Source organism: Typha latifolia, chromosome 14 (genome assembly GCF_019914945.1).
Source record: "Typha latifolia isolate L0001 chromosome 14, TyphaL0001v2, whole genome shotgun sequence".
NCBI lineage: Eukaryota > Viridiplantae > Streptophyta > Magnoliopsida > Poales > Typhaceae > Typha > Typha latifolia.
Genome location: NC_133099.1, coordinates 3,462,986 through 3,483,438, shown reverse-complemented (window position 1 = coordinate 3,483,438; position 20,453 = coordinate 3,462,986). Strand labels below are relative to the sequence as shown.

The 20,453-nt window shown below is 36.0% G+C and overlaps 2 protein-coding genes across 4 annotated transcripts; one reads left to right on the top strand and one right to left on the bottom strand.

The window, feature by feature from the left end:
* Positions 1-963: 963 nt before the first annotated feature.
* On the bottom strand, positions 964-3,084 carry LOC140800791 (BAG family molecular chaperone regulator 3-like). 3 transcript variants are annotated; one of them, XM_073155645.1, is made up of 5 exons: positions 2,719-3,084; positions 2,335-2,616; positions 1,977-2,233; positions 1,738-1,884; positions 964-1,636 (listed from the first exon to the last, which is right to left on the bottom strand). In XM_073155645.1, the coding sequence occupies exons 2-5, from the start codon at positions 2,588-2,590 to the stop codon at positions 1,292-1,294; spliced, it is 1,005 nt and encodes a 334-aa protein (XP_073011746.1). In that variant the 5' UTR covers positions 2,591-2,616; positions 2,719-3,084; the 3' UTR covers positions 964-1,291. The 3 variants fall into 3 exon arrangements, with proteins under 3 accessions (XP_073011746.1, XP_073011747.1, XP_073011745.1); XM_073155646.1 differs by having other exon boundaries at positions 2,335-2,613; positions 2,719-2,912; XM_073155644.1 differs by having other exon boundaries at positions 2,335-2,613; positions 2,709-2,828.
* Positions 3,085-11,604: 8,520 nt separating this feature from the next.
* Positions 11,605-18,102, top strand: LOC140800929 (uncharacterized). The gene is made up of 10 exons (XM_073155864.1): positions 11,605-11,770; positions 11,865-12,022; positions 12,171-12,237; positions 13,387-13,439; positions 14,660-14,714; positions 14,804-14,878; positions 17,076-17,193; positions 17,353-17,399; positions 17,490-17,598; positions 17,702-18,102. The coding sequence occupies exons 1-9, from the start codon at positions 11,696-11,698 to the stop codon at positions 17,595-17,597; spliced, it is 756 nt and encodes a 251-aa protein (XP_073011965.1). The 5' UTR covers positions 11,605-11,695; the 3' UTR covers position 17,598; positions 17,702-18,102.
* The last annotated feature ends 2,351 nt before the right edge of the window (positions 18,103-20,453 follow it).

Sequence of the window (20,453 nt, the reverse complement as noted above, 5' to 3'; positions counted from 1 at the left end):
TCAGTTAAACATGCTTGAAATAATGCATGGCAATAATTGGTGTGACTAGGAATCCATAACACTCAGAAACAGGGAACTCGATATGATCATAATTGGTTGTCTGAATTCTAGAACTAATGTCACAACTGACTTCCAATGAGCATCCTCTAATTGGCCTTGGAATCTTTGATAGTTGGTGCTAGAAGAGATGCAAATCTGCAACTCCAACTCCATTGCAGTACAATTAATTATTGGGATTTTATGCCTAGTGAGTAACATGACAAACCATGCGACGTCTTCTCCTACATACGCCTCATATGGCTTGCTTGTCCATGTCACACGCTTCATCCAGCAATGCAGCTGCCTCTGAGCTCAGAGATGCTGCTGACAAGTCTTAAGCTTTCAATCAGGGCTTGTGGGGTGGGTGGGTGGGTGGGTGGATGGATGGGTCTAACAAGAGGGTTGGCATTAATTCGGCAATTAAACCATCATCTCACATTGGCAGCATTAAGCTTAAAGAAGAAGATGTTATATTTTCAATGGTAAGTTTTGCAAATGAAGCATTTTGCTTGCCAAGGCATCCAAGTCAATGAAGGAAGGCATCTCTAACACAAGCACCCAGTGAACAGTTTAAACCCTGATGGTATTAAGATTAAGATTAATAAAAATAATAATAAAAAAAAGGGAATGGTGAGCTCGTAATAGAGACAAGAACAAGTGTAGAGCATCCTTCCAAATCCCACTACAACAACCCATAAACATCTTTCCTCAATTCTGTTTGGGAACTGGGCAGTGGTCCCCCTCCCAAATCTGACAGAGAGATGAGATGAGATGAGATGAGAATAGAGCTTACAGAGTCAAAACAAAAGTTTTTAACAATTGGTTTATGAATCATGATTCATCTCCTTGTTTGGTCTGCCCTTTAACATTGGTATATGATATATATGTGATGAAGAATACAGTATAAATGGCATATATAATAACTTTTCTTTTGGTTCCAATGGCAATTGGGACAGATCATGAGATCATTTATTCTTCATCATGGATCTTGATGAAGAGTAATCTGAAGACACACCCTCCAAAGCTTTTTTATAGATATACACACAAAAAGAATAGTAACAGCAGAAGGAAGAAAGACCTCTGAGGAGATAGAACAAAAAGGAGCAAGAAGCAAGCAAAAGCCCAATCAACAGAGATTGCCACCACCAACCCACATCTTCCTGAATCCAATTCAGAGCAGGGTGATGTCTGGTTGTCCTCCAAATCTTGGTGCCAGATAATTTTTTTTCACTTTAAGAGATTGCACTTAGATTCAGAACAGCTCCCAGTCGAACCTCGGAGTGGGCGTGGGGGAGGCCGCATAGGTGGCCATGGTGGTGGTGGATGTGGCGGACGAGGTTGACGGTAGGGAAGATAGCAAATCGAACGTCTCCCAATTCGTCGTCACCACCGCGGGCGCGGGCTGCTGGAATTGCCTCCTCTGCTGCTGCTGCTGCTGCTGCTGCTGCTGTGGCGGCTGTGGTGGTTTGTACTGCGATTGCGGTTGCGGTTGCGGCGGCGGTTGCGGTTTGTTGATTTGTTGCCCATTGGCTTTTGGAGTTGCATTCTTGACCTTGATGACATCTAGTGTTTCCACATATTTCTGCACTCTCTTCACCTGTGTTAATGGAGAAGAAAAGTTATCACCCGTAAGCTATCAAACGATGATTTAATTCGAATTTTTGTAAAGAATGCAATGTTGAATTGGTAGACATTAACCTGTATTCTTCTCTGCGCCTTGATATCGCCGTCGGCGACGATGGCGTCTAATTTAATTAGCTCGTTCATCAACAATTCCGTGAGATTTATCACATCGTTCTCGACAACCTTCCCGCCTTTGTTCACAATCGTCTCCAATGCCGACACCTGAACATATCTCCATTCTAACCATTAGAAAAACGAACATAGTAATTGAATGAGCCAAAGAGAGAAAGAGAGGAGGAGAGTGGTGTGGATACCTTGGAAGCGAGCTTGTCGACTTCGAGGCTAATCCGAGAGATGGACTTCGCCGCCTTCTCCATCTTGTCGGTCCGGCGCATCTCAAGGAGCCGCTTCGCCTGTGCCGTGGGATCCTCTAACAGGACTATCTTGGACCGGTCCTTCACACCGCAGGTATCGAGGAACGCCTTGGAATCCCTCTCCTTGTCCTTGTACACCAGCTTCTGATCCTCCGGGTGAAGCCCCGTCCTCGCCGACAGCATCTTCTTCAGCTCACCTAACAAATAAAAAAATAAAGAAAACAACCCCCAATTGGTTCACGCATTTCATCGAACATATCAGCTGCATTAATAAAACTCGACGCCACTTCTCTCCTACCGAAGGAGGCCTGGGAGCTAATGTAGATCTCGTGGTAGACGCCGGCGTACTTGACCTTGACCCGGATGGTCGGCACGGGGACTGCAGCCGCCTCCGAATCGGGGTTCCGCTTCTGGACCAACATCCCCCCGGGCCTCACCTCCAATTCATCCTCCGCCGCCGCCGCCGTCTCCTTCATTGGTGAAAAGGCCGTCGCCGTCGCCGTCGCCGCCGCCGCCGCCGCCGCCGCCGCGCTCTTCGCCTTTACTCGCATCATCTTCTTCTCATCATCAGATCTTTCTTCTTAAAAGAAGAACAAACAAACAAACAATCGAACCCAGATCTATCAATGCCTAGAAAAAGAGCAAAATTTATCGGACACAGAGATCAGAGACCGAGATTTACTACTCCAATTCAGCCACAAGCAACGAAGACAGAGATCGAGAGATTAGAACCCAATAAACGAAATCTTCTTCTTCCGCTCTTCTTGGGTCGACGAGAGAGAGAGATAAGAGGGACCAAGAAATGGAAATGGAAATGGAGAAAGATAGGAGAGAGACACAGAGAGAGAGAGAGAGGAAAGGATACAATCATACAACTCAGAGACAGCCGAATATTTATATTAATATAAAAATGCATAGTAAAAAACAAAATAAATAAATAAAAATAAATCATATTAATTTTTTTAAAAGAAAGAAATTAAAAAAAAAAAGTAGTGAAGTAGGAGAGAGGAGTTGGTATTTACTTCTCTTTCATCCTCCCAAATATCCCAATCCCCATAAACTAACCGAAAGCTTATATTAAAACGTCGGATAAAAGAAACGGAAAGGAAAGGAGGAAAGGAGATCTTGTCCACAGTCGCACTCAATGGCTGGCTCGAAGCTTCTACGGTAAGCCGCGAAGCCGCCTTCGCCTCCAAGCAAACCCCCCTCCACATTACCAACCTTTTCCTTTTCTTTTCTTTTTTCCTTTCTTTTCCCCCTTTATTTTTTTAAATATTCATGTCAATTTAGTAGTTTACCTTCCAGAAATTTCATACAACATGACCAAACTAGTAATAGTATTATTTACGTATTCAATTTGCAGTGCTTATTTTGGTCAGATACTAGAATTATAAGCACCATACTCTACGTTTTTTCCAATCATGGGAGAACGCATTCGCCGGAGATTTCGTGCCGTGAGGTCATCTTTTATTTATTTTTTCCTTTTTGAGGAAATTTAGGAGGATCGTCCGTTACGCTGTCCGTTAAATGTACCGGAGCGTTATTTTAAACTCTTTTTTTTTAAAAAAAAAATTCTAAATCTGAGTTGTCCGATAGACTGTCAGTTTGCCCAGTCTCAGAGATAAATTCACGAAATTGCCATATTCCTCTGGGTACTGCTACGTTAAGCTTGTTTTGTTGCATAATCTAGTCGGCCACGTCACACCCAACTAACGACGTGCTGGCCGTCCCACGTGGCGTTTATCTTTGGCTAAGTCGTACTATATTCGTGCAAATTGTAAAGTTTCAGATAATTATTAATTAAGGCCGTATGGAATAAATTACACCCTTTTGTTCCTCGACGAGTAAAAATTTTTTATGCATAAATAAATATCGGCAAATTAATGTTTTTTGTTATGTAAAAATAAGAAGAAAATGAATATTTAATATTTTATATACTGAAAAAGGGGAGTAAAAAAAAAGTACTGATAGGATGCACACAGCACTTTTACACCAAAAGTTTCCGTGACCTGAAATGATGACCAAATTCTCCCACCACCGGAGTACGTGTCGGTCATTCCTGAGTTTTAACCCGCGGGGCCCGCCTCGGGCCCCGCGTCGCTTTGTCGTCACCCGCGTCGCGTACCCACATCCCCACCGACAGTCCGGAACTCGCGCGGCGCCTCCTGCTCGCCACGTGGCAGATCATCCGCCGTCCATCCGCTGTGCGTGACCCGAAAGGGACGGTGTAACCTACCCGTATAGAAATCCCCCGCGTGGGGCCCAACCCCGGGACTCGGCACCCACCTCGCCACCCACGACTTCCCTTCTCTCTCTCTCTCTCTCTCTCTCTCTCTCTCTCTCTCTCTCTCTCTCTCTCTCTCTCTTGTTCAATACCGAGTGGGGATTAATAATTAATAATATGACAAGCTAATGGAGTATTTTAAATATTATTGTGAGATAATTATCTTGTGATGGGAATTGGATGAATGGATGGTGATATTTCCCTTTCGTTCTCGTGCTATGTATGTCATGTGAACAAAACTAATTAAATATGTACATATAATTAAGTTTGTCAACTTTATGGAATGCATATATTTAAATATGTACATATAATTAAATATCTACCAAAAATAATTATCTTTTAATTTTATTTTTTTAAAAGAAAAGAGTCACTGTGAAAAAAAAAAGTATTAAGAAAAATTTATTAAAAATATCATAATTTTTTTTCTCGATTATAGTGTTAATTTTACCCTAATGATGGCGAATGGAATTGGAATTAATTTTTGGCTTTCTAAAATACATCTTATTTAACTTTAAAATCTCCTTCCTTATTCAATGGCATTAAAGTCATTTAGTATCTCTAATTAATTTAACTCCTCTGCATAACAAATGTACAAAAGGCTCAATAAATTGTTTTTAAAGTGTAATTAAGGCCTCCTATGTAGGCTTACAATTTTGGTGACTCCCATACTTAATAAAGGGGAAAAAAAATAATTAACACAAAAAAGAATAGATTCCTGCTTCTCTTTCATTGCTCGAAAAAATTCGATCTTAATTTGATGTAACCTAAGGTTCTCTTTCTATTCATCGTTTTCTTCTCTTTCTCCGTGCTTAGTACTTTTCGTGATCTTGACACGGAGATATTTGCATGGATTGAATTATAAATTTTAATAAAATTATGATTTATATCTTATATTTTTATTATTTATAAATTAAGTTTTATAATTTAAGATATGTACGCAAAAAATGCTATACTGTTATAATAAAAAAAATTACGAAAATACCCTCAACTAAGTCATATTAAGATCATTTCAATTACTTAAAGAAATAATGAGTATTTTAGTTATATTAGATATAAAATATCTCTACTTAACAAAATATTAACCCTATATATATTTTTACCTATATTCACTAAATTATAGGGCTCGATTTATAAATAATAAAAATATAAGGCGTATCCTAAAAAAAAATTATGACAAAAAATCATATGTTATCGTGCAAATTTTACCGGATATATCTGAAGAGATATATAGGCCAAAATCATAACAAATAAAAATATAATTTTATTAAAATTTATTATCTTAGTTAAAATAATGATTTTAAAATGGGCCTCAGGTATTTTTAATATCTTTTGAAATAGTTTACATCCTTCACGCATTAAATGCTGTTAATATACACCAATGATTAACGAGTTGACCCAAGAAAATTCCAACTAATTTCCAGGCATATAACTATTGAGTATTGACCAAGCTAGTCTATGTATTTATATAAAACATCTGAAGACTACAGTTGCAATACTTAAATTCATATATTAGATCATATCAAACCACTTAAAAATCATCTTTAATAGCTAATATATATATAAAATTTAAAAAAATTAGTATATAAAATTAAAGCGTATGTATATATTTTCTATAACCGATGTATATTTAAAACTTTATCTGATCATAAATTGCAACTAGGAAGTGGTCCTTAAGATGCCAAAAAATTTAGATTAAGATATCTATCTTCAATTCTCCATAGATGAATTGATGGGACCCTAGAACAGTAGATGTGAATGTATCACTAGCAATTGGTGCAGTTGGCAAGTCACCTTTCTCGCATTACAAACCCTAAGCATCATTCTCCATTCAACCAAGTTTTCCAAAGAAAATTAATTATTAGTTTTAGTTTAAGTTCATGGAAACCACTGCTGATGATTATGATTAGAAAAATATAGACATAAAGGGGGCATAGTATTAGCTGTCTTAGCTTATAATATAATTTGCATGAGCAGCAAAGTATAAGACAAGTATTAAATGTCTAATTGTCATTACTAATAAGGTGATTATGCTTAATTATTATATAAGACCATTAGAGTCACCTACTAGTTGACTTCAAAATTTGTGAGCTGTTATAGGGTATCATGTAAGCTCCAACATGTGTTTGATATATGATTTGGAAACTAAGTATATATATATATATATATTAGCAAGTCACAATTTTATTAAATTTTTTTGGTGGTCTTCCCTAAGTTGAAAACATTCTTTATCTCAAAATATGTTGAGAAAATAAGATTGAGCGAGTAGCATAGTGGTCGGGTCTTACCATTCTAATCATGTATGCAATGCGCAAAAGAGAATTTTTATTAGTTTTTATGCCTATGCGTGTGAATTTAACACGTGTAACTCAATTGTCTGATATATATGAAGGAAGCCGATATAATTTATAGAAATCTATGGACTTATAAACTTGAAAAGGTGTAACTCGGTTATCTTGAAAGAGTAACCTAGTTGTTAAACCTACGTGTCGAAGAGGCTGATCTCTTTGTCTAGCTTATAAATAACTTATGGGTTTATAAATTATAAAAAGAAAAAACTACTTCCAGAATACAACTGAGACATAATATCAGAGGATTAGACCATTGTTTATATATATGATTCTAGTATGTAGGCATACTTAGGTCGATTTGAACATCGTATGTCAGATGCTTGTGATCCATTGTGCAGCTCAGTTATCATAGGAGAGTAATCTAGATATCAAACATACATGTTAGAGAGGCGACATGACCTCTTCGTCTAGCTTACAAATAACTTATGAGCTTATAAACTATATAAAAAACTTATACATTATGAATATAACCAGAAGAGTAATTAGGACATGAGATCAAAGGATTGATCCCTTGTCTACAAATAGGGTTTTATTCCACAGACATATCTATATAGGTAGACCTACACTAATTGGTCCACCCTAATGGATTTGATGAATAAAAAGAAAGGCACCATTAAATAAAAGGGGACCATGGGATTAGTTAGTAGATATAATTGATGTTGTACTTCTATAGAACTTGGTCAGTCCTCATCAAACTTTTTGACCATTTAGTAATGGATGAACATAACTTACAGAATGGTTATCTATAGCTTTATGATCCTGTTTTATACCACTTAATTAGACCTTAAATCTTCTTTATATGTTATTGGAATTTGCAATAGAGTTGAGTGGCATCTCTAGCCAAAAATCAAAGAAGTTAGGTACAAGAAAAGCTATGGGTGTTCTTAAGAAGAAGATGCCATTCCTTCAACCACCTTTTATACTGATGTCTTGAACTAAGTGGAGGGCATTTAGGTGGGGGGATATCTAGAGAATAGGGTAGTTTAGAAGAATATTCTTAATATATTGAAGGTTCTTAATGCTCTCTTTTGGAGAAAAAGGGTTTCTTTTTTCTTAAAAAAGTTCTATTCTCTTTTTCTAATTGAATGCATTAGATTTTTAGTATTGTTTCTAGCTCTTGAAAGGAAAGAATTCCTAGTTAGCATTAAAATTATAGGTTAGAAATGATCATTAATTTTTGGGGTTAATTACACCTGGAATTTCTAAACTATCAATGCATTCACATATAACTTCTTATTTAATTCTTGTGACATATTTTGATTCTTTCAACTATTTAATATTTTGCACTCTCCCGACAATGTTGACGAAACTATTAAATAACTAACTCACTCTTAAATAAAGATAAATTGAACTTCCGAGCATCTAAAATTAATCCTATGATAGAATAAAAAAAAATTAAATAAATAGACAACTAATAAGAGGGTTATTTGAAAGATTTATATAGTTAAGAGCATCAATGTGTCACAAAAAATAAACAGAGAGAGTTTTATATAAAAGTACATAATAATTCAGCTAAGTATATAGATGTAATTTTTTTATTTAACTTATTATATATTTTCTTTCTCTTGGTTGTTGGTTTAATTATTATGGTTAGATTTCAGCAAGTACTATTTTGGAGTAGCTCTAAAGTGGAAGGACAGTGTTGGAAGTTGTTGTAGCTTTAGGAGCAATTATATCGAGATCATGAGGATAATTAATCTTGCTGCTTTCTAGACAATGATATGTCTCTAATCTTAAGCCACTCCATAATCCTTTTTATACTTTAATTATGGTTTCTAATTTAGTTACTGTTGTCTTACATTAAATTGAGGGATGTGGAATTTTAAGACATTAAAATATTCCTATCAGTTAATACCATTGGTAATAACTCCAGTTCCCGGCCCGCTCATATATTAGGGTTTAATTTTTGAGAGAATTAACTCAGTTATTTAACCGAAATATTTGATAGGATTATAGACTCTTTATCTAGTCTATTATTAGCTTATGGGCTTATAATTATAAAAAGAGTTGACGACACTTCGACCCTTTGAAGTATCACTTTTTTTTCACAAATCTCTCTGTTACGATCCGACCACATGAGTTAAGTCGACTCAAGTCAAGTCAAGTCAAATCGAGCCAAGTTAGTTAGTTAGCTTTATATTATTATTTAAATTTTAAATAAATAGAATAATCCGCATGTGGATCCGATCGAAATAGATTTTTACTCTTATAAATAAGAGTGGACATATGTTAATAATTATCATAGAATGAATTTGAGTTTAGCCAAGTTATTATTTTCGTTCTTATATTTTATCATAGTCTTTAGATCGCATTTATTTTTCTAGGAGTAGATCATAGCCGTAGAAGAACTTCGATCTTCTAAAACCTAGCCATCTTTCTCCATTAGTAGCCACCCTACCTTATGGCCGTCCACCACCACTCTTGGTTGTTCGCCACCCTCCGACGACTACCGCATCGTCAATTAATTACTGTTCTGCCCTATTTGTTCTTGCTCCAAATTTTATTAATATTATTTCATCCAGATGTCGGATTCTTGTGAAATCAGATCCATTAGAACGTAACTTATGAGGCTACATCTATATAAAATTTTACAATTTTCTTATGTCCAGATTAGTCCAGATATATTTTATAACACTCTCTTAATTTTTTTTTGACATATAAACCCCCAAGATTATTAAAAATATGTCAAACATCCATGTCCTTAGGTTTTCATTATTTTTCTCCTATATGACATACTTACCTTTATGTAAAAATTTTAATTTACTAAATATCTTTATCTTCTTGGGGAGAGTGTTTTAGCTTTTTTTTGTCTACAATTAGGGGTGTAATCGAGCTGAGCAAGCTCAATCAAGCTCGAATTAAAATTAATTTTAAGCCTATATTTGTAATCAAAGTTGAATTAAAATTATTTCAATTGGAACCAATTTCAAGCTAATATCGAGCTCAAGCTGAGCTCGGCCCTAAACCAGTCGATCAGCAAGTAATTTCAAATCTTAATCAATTCAAGCTAAATTTTGAGCTAGATCAAGCTTGAATTAAATTAAGATTGATTTAGGTTTGAATCAAGCTTAAAATAAAAACTAATTCAAAAATATAAATTAATAGAGATATTCATGTATTTAGAAAAGATATGACAAGATCAAAATTTAGAACCAAAACTCTATAAGATTATATTACATAACAATTCATTTAAGTAAATCTTAGAATATAACATAATTATAATATAGTATTAAAAGTATTACTCATATTATATATATAATAATTATTTCGAGCCTTATCAAGCTTTATCGAATTTATTGATTGAACCGGCTCATGATCAAGCTTGACCTGAAATTATTTTCGAGCAGAGCTCGAGCTGGCTTGATTATATAACGTCAAGAGATGAGATATCTTTAATAGTTTAGGAGGTCTACATATTATAGAAATAGAAAAGTAGTTGAGAGGAGGAGCTTGAAAAGAGTGGTAATTTATAGGGTCTAATTATAATTATTTTTAAAAAGAAATCACAAATAGTAACAAAACCCAATAGCTCTACTAAAAGGAAAGAAGCTAGGCTAGGCTTTTCTAACTTAGTTGCATATGTACAAAATGGTAGTACAAAAGAAAGATTCCATATGTTTCTCAAAGAAACGAAATAGATATTTGAAGCATTTGCTTCTGTCTTTGTTCTTTTTCTACAAATTCTTTCTGTCGATCAGTTTTTGTCTTTTAAAAGTTTATACCTTTCCTTCTGATTCACCTACTGGAAACCTACCAAGATTTGTTTGGAAATATACGGTTTGCTGCGGCCCGCTGCAGTTTATTACCGGCGGCCGCTGCGGTTCAGTTTATTATCGGCGGCCGCTGCGGTTTATTACCCGATTAATATGTCATAAATTTATACTCTCGCTCTCTCAAAATCTAGCAGCTCGAGCTCAGCTCAATTTAAGCTCGATCTAGGCTTGATTTTGACATAAATAGGTCAAGCCGGAATAGCTCGTTCAGGCTAATTTTGAGCCTTCATTGTTCCAACCTATCTCTAAGAGTTATCAATAAGGGTGAAAACGGGTCAGATTAACTCCAACCCGACTCGCTATCTGATTCAATTTGAATTAGATTTGAATAAAAAGTTCCTATCTAATTGAGATACAGATAGAATTTTTGTGAAAAACTCGGATACGAATTCGGATACGGGTCAGATATAATTTTTGAATTTGGATATGGATATCGGATATTCGTTTACCCCTATAACTTTTTAAATAATTTATAATTTTTAGTTTGCTTATTTAAATAGTGAATATTGATATTGTTAGTAATGATGTGTTATATATTATTTGTAGAGATTAATTTCTCTAATTTTATATGTATTTGACATACAAAAAATTTATTTTTTTATGAAACTCTTAATATTTTTTGTATTAATTATGTCTAAATAAAATATCATAATTCATTTAAAATTCGATCAACATCCGTTTAATATCTGATTTTCTATCTGAAAATTATCCATATACATTTAGTTATGATATGATTTTAAATTTGCTATCTATCCAATATCCGTATCCAGACTATAAATATAGATTTGGATATGAGTTGAACACTATCTGATCCGTATCCAATCCATTTTCGGCACTTGTCGGGATATTTTTCGTTAACATCTTTGAGAAGCAAGAGATTATAGTTTTACTGTAATTATTCTTATAATAAAAAGACAGGGGTGCAAGACCGCAATAAGTGCATAGTATAGGGTGTGAAATGTAAAACACCTTTTAGAGCTCCAGTAATAACAAGACAGGTTGCGACCGCAATAAGTGCATAGTATAGGGTGTGAAATGCAAAAATCCTTTGTAGAGCTCCATCGGATATCCACCATTTGTAAATCTCGGATACCCATCCGAATTGAATCGGATTCGGGTTTAGATAATTTAAATCCTACTAAAACCCAGTAACCCTCGATTCATCGTCTTCTTCCTCCTCTTTGTTATACGCCAAAAAAAACCCTTCGCCGCCCAAGCACGCCGTCGATATCGCAACCTAGAGCCCAGTCCATCATGGGAAGCAGCAAGCCCACCCCTTCTGCTGTCGAGAGCGACGAGGAACAGAGAGAAGAGCTCTCGGAAGAAGAGGTCTCCAGTCGCAATCTCTCTCTATCTCTCTCCTCCAAAACCCTAAGTTTGATCTAACCTCTTCTAATCGGATTTTTCCTCTTCCATCGACCAGGAGTTGGAGTCGGATTCGGAGGAGGAGCTCGAGTTGGAGCGCGAACTCGCCGACATCCCCTTCGAGGAGCTCCAGAGAGCGCGCGCCGATGGGTCGCACGCTGCCCGCCCGACCAAGCTGGATCCGAAGCAGAAGACTGGACGAGCCAATAAGAACAGGTCTCGGAATTGTTATCAAGTTCGGATTTTGATTGGTTCTGGTAGTCTTTGTTGTGGTTTTGGTGTTGGGTTTTGATGGATTTGGAACTTTTTTTTTCCTCTCTCTCTCTCTCTCTCTCTCTCTCTCTCTCGGGTGGAATTGGAACAGGCCGATGGAGGTGAGCAGCAAGGTGCGGCCGAAAAAGCTCAGGGAGGTTATCCAGGCACCAAAGAAGGTGAGTTTCCTCCTTTGATGAAGAAAGATTGTGCACTAGTGGAAAGATCTATAATTTGGTTTTGCGGCTTGATGAATGGTAAACTGTTTGGTTTGTTGGGATTGTGGGATTTTGATGCTCTTCTATACAGGGGCAACTTGCAAGCTGGGGTTTTGCCTTGTCCTGCATTTATTTTTGGTCGGAGAACCCTAGAACTTGAAGAGTGGATTTAACTAAAAAGTTGTGTGTGTGTGTGTGTGTGTGAGAGAGAGAGAGAGAGAGAGAGAGAGAGAGAGAGAGAGACCATGTGCTGTGAAAAATATCTCTTCAGGAGTAACAGAACTGCAAAAGTACATGGAAGGAACTAATATGCTCAGTCATTACCTGGTTATCTATTTTCAAGCCTTTTTTCTGAACTAACCAAAAAACTTGTTCACAGTCAGATTCACTTATTAGGAACCAAAGAAGTTGGTTTTATGACTTTACTCCACTTATGTAGTTTTAGTCTGTTCCGGCTTGACCATAAATGTCTTCGTTTATCCCTAATCTGTCTCTTTTGAAGTTTGGAAGAATTTGGGCCAATCTTGATCAGGCAAAAATGAAAGCCGAAAGATGTGGTCTTGGATTATTTTTGACCGGAAAGGAAACCAGTTTAGTCGAAACTCTTTTGGATTCTAATAACTAACTGATTACTTTAAAAGCTTAAGCTAAGACATTTTAATGGGTCCAACAAGTAGATTTGAATTAAATAGAGGTTTTTAAATGATAGATAGGCCTGATAGGATTCAAACTCAGAACCTCTGCTTTGATACCTTGATATTATCAACTACTCTGAAAGCTTAAGTTGTTGGGAAATTGTGATTTTTATATTCTATATTCTAACAGTTTCAACCGGTACTTAACTACACACACCCGCACAAATATCATATATGTGAAAGAATGTCTGACCCTCGAACATAATCTTTTGCTTTCAGAATATAATAGATGGGTATGTTTAGTGGAAGACTGAACTGGAATGTGGTCTTCATGTATAGGCAACAATCACAATTACAAGATCTATAGTGTATTGTTCTTGTGTGAATCAGTCATACACTTTCATTATTGCATGTTTAATTAGGTAATTTCCAAAGTCTTATTATTGGCTTTATAACACCACATATTTTCTTCTAGGTTGTACGGGATCCACGCTTTGAATCATTATGTGGGACTCTCAATCCGGAAGGGTAAGTTTCGTCAATGCCTTATCCCTTCCCTTTATATATGTACATGTCTTCTTGGAATAAGCAAAGTATTGGTTTTTTATTAGGGTTTTTGTATATAAGTTTCTTCTTATTAGGGGTGTAAAAGAGCCGAGCTTGAGTGAGCTGGGTTTGGGCTCGATATGAATAGCTTGAGCTCAAAAGAGCAGAATAATGTTGGCTCGACTCGGCTCATTTAAATCTTGAGCTCGGCTTGGTAGCTTAGCAAAGGCATGTGAATTGGAAAAGAAGAGTTGGGTTTCATGGCCAACAATGGTGGGTGAGATGACGATGTGTGAAGAGAAGAGGGAGAAAGAAGAAGATGGGAGCACAATAAGCAAAACATGAGGATAATATAGAAATGATCTTACCAGTCTCCATTGCCATTAAATAAACCAAATGGGCCTCTTTCACCTTTTTACCTTTGCAGAAGAAAGAAATGATCTAACCAGTCTTCTCATCAACAGGAAGGCACCTTGAATTAATCATCTTCTCACAAATAGCCCAAACAGCATTAATCATAGATTGCTTCCCAAGAGCATCGATAATGAAATATTAAGTATTCGTATCAGGTCTACACGCAAATTCACTAAACCAATTGAGAGTGAGAGTGATTGCGTGAGATCATGGGAGAGAAAGAGTCGAAATGAGAGAGACGAAGAGTTAACCTTACCGTTGTTGTCGAGTTCGCTGACCACCATCACCACTATTGCTGTCAATTATTTGCCAACATGAGAGATAAGGAAGAGGAAGGAATGAAATGATTTAGGGCTTTAGAAGAGGTTTGGGAGCTTGGATTTTAGAAGAGGTTTGGACGAGATGGGAACATTAATTGGTTCTAGAATTATTCCTTAGATCTAATATCCAATGGTTTTAAATTTCTAATAACTTAAAAGTTATATATATATATATATATAAGCTACAGTAATTGAGCCATAATCAAGCTGAGCTCGAGTGAGTTGGGGTGATTAATTTTTCGAGCCTAACAGTCCAGCTTGGCTAGCTCGTTTAGAGCTTGAGCCAAGCTCGCAAGTCGAGCGAGCCAGCAAGCTAGTTTGATAGCCCTACTTAGTATAACTTATATCTTGTCGAAGATCGCTATTCAATTCTATTGGGAATTTACATCCTCCTGTCTAATCCCTTGGTCTTTACTATTTCTATTTACATATTTTAATTTACAAGATGCTTTGATCTCTTCAACTCAGGTTCAGAAAAAGATATAATTTTTTATTCGAGGTGGAGCTTCCAGCAGAGAAGGAGGTGATTTATCATCTTTTGTTAAGTGGTTATATCCTTGTGGACTAAATTATGCGACTTTTTCCTGCGCTGATAGGTTTGCGGTGTTGCAGAAACTCCAAAAGCTGATTAAGAAGTCAAAAGACCCTAATGGCATCGAGGAATTAAAGAACCACATCTCTTGGATTGTAAGTTTTTTGGCTACATATGTTGTCTAATCTGAACTTTCTCTGTTAGTTGGGTATCATCAATATTAATTTGTACTAGTGCTTCATTCTATTTGATTGTTGAGGAATGTGCTCATTTAGTATTTGTCATATTTCATGGACTAGTGAATTTTAATTTGTATGTGTCAATACTAAGACATATGAGATGTTAACCTGGTGATAATGATTTAAATCAGAAGAATTATTGTTCCTTGGTGCATGATCTTCCCATAGAATACGATGTCAAATGCATCAGACTCGTTGTGTTTTGTAAGGTTATAACATTGTTTATGTTCTTTCAGTGATTTATCCTAAATTAGAAAGATTGAGTTTCAGTCTCATTGTGTTTTGTAAGGTGATAACATCTAATTGTTTCAGTTCAAAGATGGAACATCTTGTCCTGTTCGAAATTCAGAATCATCTTTTTCCATATTGTTTCACTAGGCTGAAGCTGATTTGAGGTGTAGATTTGTATTAGCCTATTAGGTTATTACTTATTAGCAACTAGTTAATTGTTTAAGTTCAAAGATGGAACATATATTGTATTAGCAATTAGTTAATTTAATTTTCTTTTCTATGTCTTTAGTTGCTGTAAGGATTTTCGTGCTTTCATTTTTCAGTTGTCTTTTGCTTGAATTTGGTGGGTAGCTTCTTTATTGATAGTGTAGTTGGATATCTTGGTTCCTAAAATCTTGTCTCAGATAATGATTATGCTTATGCTTTACCTGTAATGTACCTAAGCCTATGCTTGCACTCTCAAATATGTGATAAATTTGAAGTAAAACAAACCATGCATCCATGGTTGAAACTTTTATAAATTTGGGGTGTAATTCCTATTTGATTTTTATGAATTAGATGACCATGACTCTGGAAATTGTCTAAACTCTAAATAGATATCAAGAGGAAAATGAAATTTTTGGGGTTAAAATCCTATAAGATTTCTGTTAATAGTGAGATGAACATGACTCAGGAATGTCTAAACTCTAAAATAGATGTCATGGGGCAAATGATTTTTCTGATTCTACTTCCTTGTGATTATTGTCAGAGAAGGCTCTGAAGAATATGGTCTACTAGGAGAGCATATGGCAATCTTAAAAGAAACAAAAAATGATATGCAAACTGTAGGAAGAGTAGCAATCTACTCTTGTGTGTCAATTATCTGAAAATGATTCAGATAAAATTGAATTGCTAACATAGTAGCGCCTACCTGGACTTTTTTGTGTGATGCATTGGCAACTGAGAAATAAAAATTTCAGCTCTTCTAATAACAGAGATGCCGTATGGTTTATCTACAATGGATAAATTATCTAGCTGCTGAATGGAAATGGTGGCTGCGATTTGGTGAGGCAAGTCAGCAAAGCAAAAGATAGTTGAGATTGGATATCACATTGTTGCTCAACTATCTTTTGTCTAAGATACTATCATGATCTGGCTATTTCAACTCTGTCAACTTTGACTACTAGGGAACTTGAACACTGATTCTTGGGGCTTAAATTGAAATATTTGGAGACTCGAACTATGTGGAAGAAAGCAGATTGAGAGCTTTGTATAAGGCCATGATTATTATTATTATTATTAGACTTATATGTATTAAACAATGGGCAAATCAGGAGGAGGAACGAAGGAAAGTTGAAATATACTAATATACATAGTAAAATGCTTGATTATGGGAAAGTAGCTAAGTATACACTTTTATATTGACATGTATGCGGCTGATGTTACTTAGCTGAGAATTCAATGTAAGGCACTGTTAATGATGTTTCTTCAATTGATATGATTGACTGATTAAATGTAACTTAGACTTTTCCTTCTTTGTTTTTCTTGAATTAGAACATTAAGATCCTTTTTTTTTATTAGCAAATGATAATTGTTGGGTTTGGCCCTTCTTGCCAGCCTCAGTTTATTGGTTAGCAAGTGCTTGAAAACTTAGTTATGCAAATCCTGTAACTCAGGTAGAGAAATTCTTCCTATCATGATTATAATTAATGTTCATACAAATTTGTATGTGAGCTTCAGAGAGCCTGGGTAAAAGGAAAATGTTTATTAACTTTGACTTAGGTATTCCTCCATCTGTTTAATTTGATACAGTAAAACTGCTTGCTCGATGTCCACTTGTCATGTATGTCATTTTTTATTTGCTAGACTACTCATCTTCTGTGAACCCATTTGGAATCTTCAGGATAAGCAACTGAAGTCAGCCCCTCGTAAGAAGGCTGAATCTGAAATTCTGTCTGAACATATTAAGAAAGAAAGAGAAGCAGCAAAACATGGGAAACAACCATATTACCTGAAGAAATGTTTGTCTACCTTCCCCCCTCTCTCTCTCTCTCTCTCTCTCTCTCTCTCTCTCTCTCTATATATATATATATATATATATAGACTATGTTAGACACCAAAAACTTTTACTATACAACTGCAGCAAAGAAGTGCAATCTAACTTTGTCTTATATGGGCAGCGGAAATTCGAGAAAGGAAGTTGATTAACAAGTATAACGAGCTCAAGGTATATTTTGTGCCATGAAAACATGACTAGTCTTTAGCTTTGCAAGATTGGCCATCACTAATTGCTTCGTTTTCCTCTATATATTCACAGGAAGCAGGAAAGCTTGAGTCCTACATTGAGAAGAGGAGAAGGAAGAATGCTTCTAAAGATCACCGCTACATGCCTTATAGGAGACCTACTGATAGTATACAGCAGTGATGTAGAGTTCCTCTTGCTTGAGCACAAATATTTCTTCATCCCATCTCAACCAGAATTTAGATTCTTACTACTTTTAATGTTAATCTTTGCTGTTTTTCTATCAGCAATTGATCGTAAAGGTGATTCAGATTCAAAGGTCAGAGACAAAATGGAAAACTAGTTCGAGAGATGGCAAGTAATTATGCTTTTAGAGTTGTAATCTAGTAGCTAGAGTGGAGGACCTTTATATTATTCTTGTTAAGTTCTAAGAACCCAATAGATCCAGTTCCTTTGCTACTTTTCTATTCCCTTTTGCACCAATTAGGTGGGATTGCTGGAGGGATTGTAAACGGAGAGATGCAAAAAAAGAAGATGAGCAATATGAGGTAGCTGCATACTGAATGATTTCTATAGGAATACAATGACTAAATGAGCAATCCAATGAGATTGCCTTTTTGTTGAATTGTATCCAATGACTATTCATGAGGATTTTATCACAAGCATTTGTTCTTCTATTCTATTTGAATAGACTTCGCTGTTCTTCTATTACATATAAGTGTAGAATTTTTGTGGCCATCTTTATTCAAACTCTAAATTCATATTGAATTTGGATAAATAGAATAAATAATTAAATATATTTTACCCTCTGTATTTATACTAAATGTCTCAAATTTATCTATAATTAAAGTGAGATTGTTAAATTTTTTTATTAAACATAACTAAACAAAGTCAAAATGACCAAGCAAATATCTTTATTATGTTTGTTAGAAACTCAAAATGCTAAAATAATTATGATTCTAAGTTAAATTTGACAGAAAATTTAGCAATTATATTTTAGTTATAAGTACAGGGATGGTTTGAGATTTTTGAAGTTCATAAGAAAAATTATTTTAGGCATAAATATAGGGTGATAAAATATATTTAACCCATATATAAATATAGAGCATCATTGACATTATCAAACTAAGTTTGGATATGTTTTGTTAAATCAATGTGAACGAAAAATTGGAAAATTATCTTTACCACCCTAACTTTTCTTGTTTTTGTGATTTATACTTTGTATTTTCAATATTTATAAATTTCACAATATGTTATAACAAATATTTGTAGAGCAGATTTTAAATTAAATTTAAGTAAATTTGTAGGTTAAGTTAATTACATTATGGACATTACTAAAGTTCAGAATTTGTTTTGGGCTCAGATTTTCCTAAGGTAAATCACTTTTGGTTGAACAATAGATGATCTCAATGCCTATAAAAGAGAACTAGAGGTTAGGGAACTTAGTCCAACTCAACAGACTTAAGTATTATACTTAGAGATTTCTAGGTTTCCTATACAATGTACTTTCTACTAAAGTTCGAGGAGAGCTACTACAATTGTCCGAGCGCTTAGAATTTTAATTTAGATGTACCGAAGCACTTGGTGAACCTACTCGTCGTCCATCTACAACGACAAATTTTTTGAAGATCAAACTGTAGCTCGGGAGCAACTTAGACCGAGACTTTCTATATCGGGAGAGTAGGTCATCGTGCGGGATGCATATAATAGGAGACCCAAACAATTCGACATTAGAGTGTTAGAAGGATTTGTAAGTAAATCTTATTTCTATGCTTTGGTGAAATAGATTGATCCAGTTTAGATGAGTTCGTAGTTTCTTTTCTCTTGATCGAGAAAAGTTTTATAAGTTTAAAAAAAATTGTATCATGGTTTATCCTTAAATAAACCATCAGAGTTAACTTTGATCCACCCTTTGGGAGGTGGACACCAATGGTCATTGGTGGTGATCCTTCTCTGTTGCTGCTGAGGGGAGCTAGCATGTTCATGCTCGTGGGCTAACTGCAGCACTCGCATGGCTGTAATTTTCGGAGAGCTCACCTCCCCATCAAACACTTTCCAGTTTCTAGCTTTCCATATCCCCCAAATGTTTGAGGTGATGGTCAATTTGATTTGCGCGCTCCTCTCGCTGTCTCCATCCCATTCCTTAGTAATCTAGTTGGTATCTAGATGCTCCCCAAAATTAGTTTCAACATCGAGCAAGTCAGCCATGCTATCTCATACTGCTTTCGCAAATCGGTAACCAAATAACAAATGGTCACCGATCTCTTAAAACAACCCACAATACTTCACTGGTCCACAATTGATATTGAAGAGGAAAGCCCAGGCCCCACAAGGCCTTCTAGATGAACATTCTCACTCTAGGCGCTATGGAGAGATGCCACAACATGGTCCAACCCGACCAGTGGTCTGTCTCGGACTCAATCTTCTTCAGATAGGCATAAATTGATCGCACCTTGGCTTCACCATCAACTGCAGGCACCCACACCCATAAGTCTTCTAGCTCTTCTCTACTTCAGTACATGGCATAGATGTGAATGGCTAAGTCATTTCCGAAGGTTCCAATTAGCTTTTCCATGTTTCACTCATCATTTTTGAAGAGCTCCTCCACCTTGGACTCCATATTGAAATAGAGCTTGCTAACATGCAAAGCCGGTGCATAAGTGGTACCTTTGAGATCCATGGGTCTTGTAGCACTTGTGTCTCCTTACCATTGCTTATACACCGCCAGAAACCACCTCTTAACTCCTTGGCTGTTTGTCTCAGAGCCCTCCATATCAAAGAGACTTGCTTCCCCTGTCTTTTCGAGAAGAAGTTGCAAGTTGCCATAGTTGTGCAACATAATATTCACCCAAGGTGTTTACCCCCACCGGAGCACACTAAGCACGTGCTTCCCGAACAATGCTCTTCTTATTGTCCGTAGACACTTCATGCCAAAATCGCTGCCAAACTGTTCTTCCAAGCTAACCGTACTGTTAAGCCATCAACTGAATCCAGCAAGATACTAAACCAGCAAATATTGTTTGGGGTTAAAGTTGAACA

Excerpts from the sequence above, each read along its gene's own strand:
- LOC140800791 (XM_073155645.1), bottom strand. The coding sequence starts at position 2,590 with ATGATGCGAGTAAAGGCGAAGAGCGCGGCGGCGGCGGCGGCGGCGGCG. Across the intron at positions 2,234-2,334 it reads TAGCTCCCAGGCCTCCTTCG|GTGAGCTGAAGAAGATGCTG; the intron begins GTAGGAGAGAAG and ends TTTATTTGTTAG. Across the intron at positions 1,637-1,737 it reads AGGCGCAGAGAAGAATACAG|GTGAAGAGAGTGCAGAAATA; the intron begins GTTAATGTCTAC and ends CCATTAACACAG.
- LOC140800929 (XM_073155864.1), top strand. The coding sequence starts at position 11,696 with ATGGGAAGCAGCAAGCCCACCCCTTCTGCTGTCGAGAGCGACGAGGAA. Across the intron at positions 17,194-17,352 it reads ACCATATTACCTGAAGAAAT|CGGAAATTCGAGAAAGGAAG; the intron begins GTTTGTCTACCT and ends TTATATGGGCAG. Across the intron at positions 17,400-17,489 it reads ACAAGTATAACGAGCTCAAG|GAAGCAGGAAAGCTTGAGTC; the intron begins GTATATTTTGTG and ends ATATATTCACAG.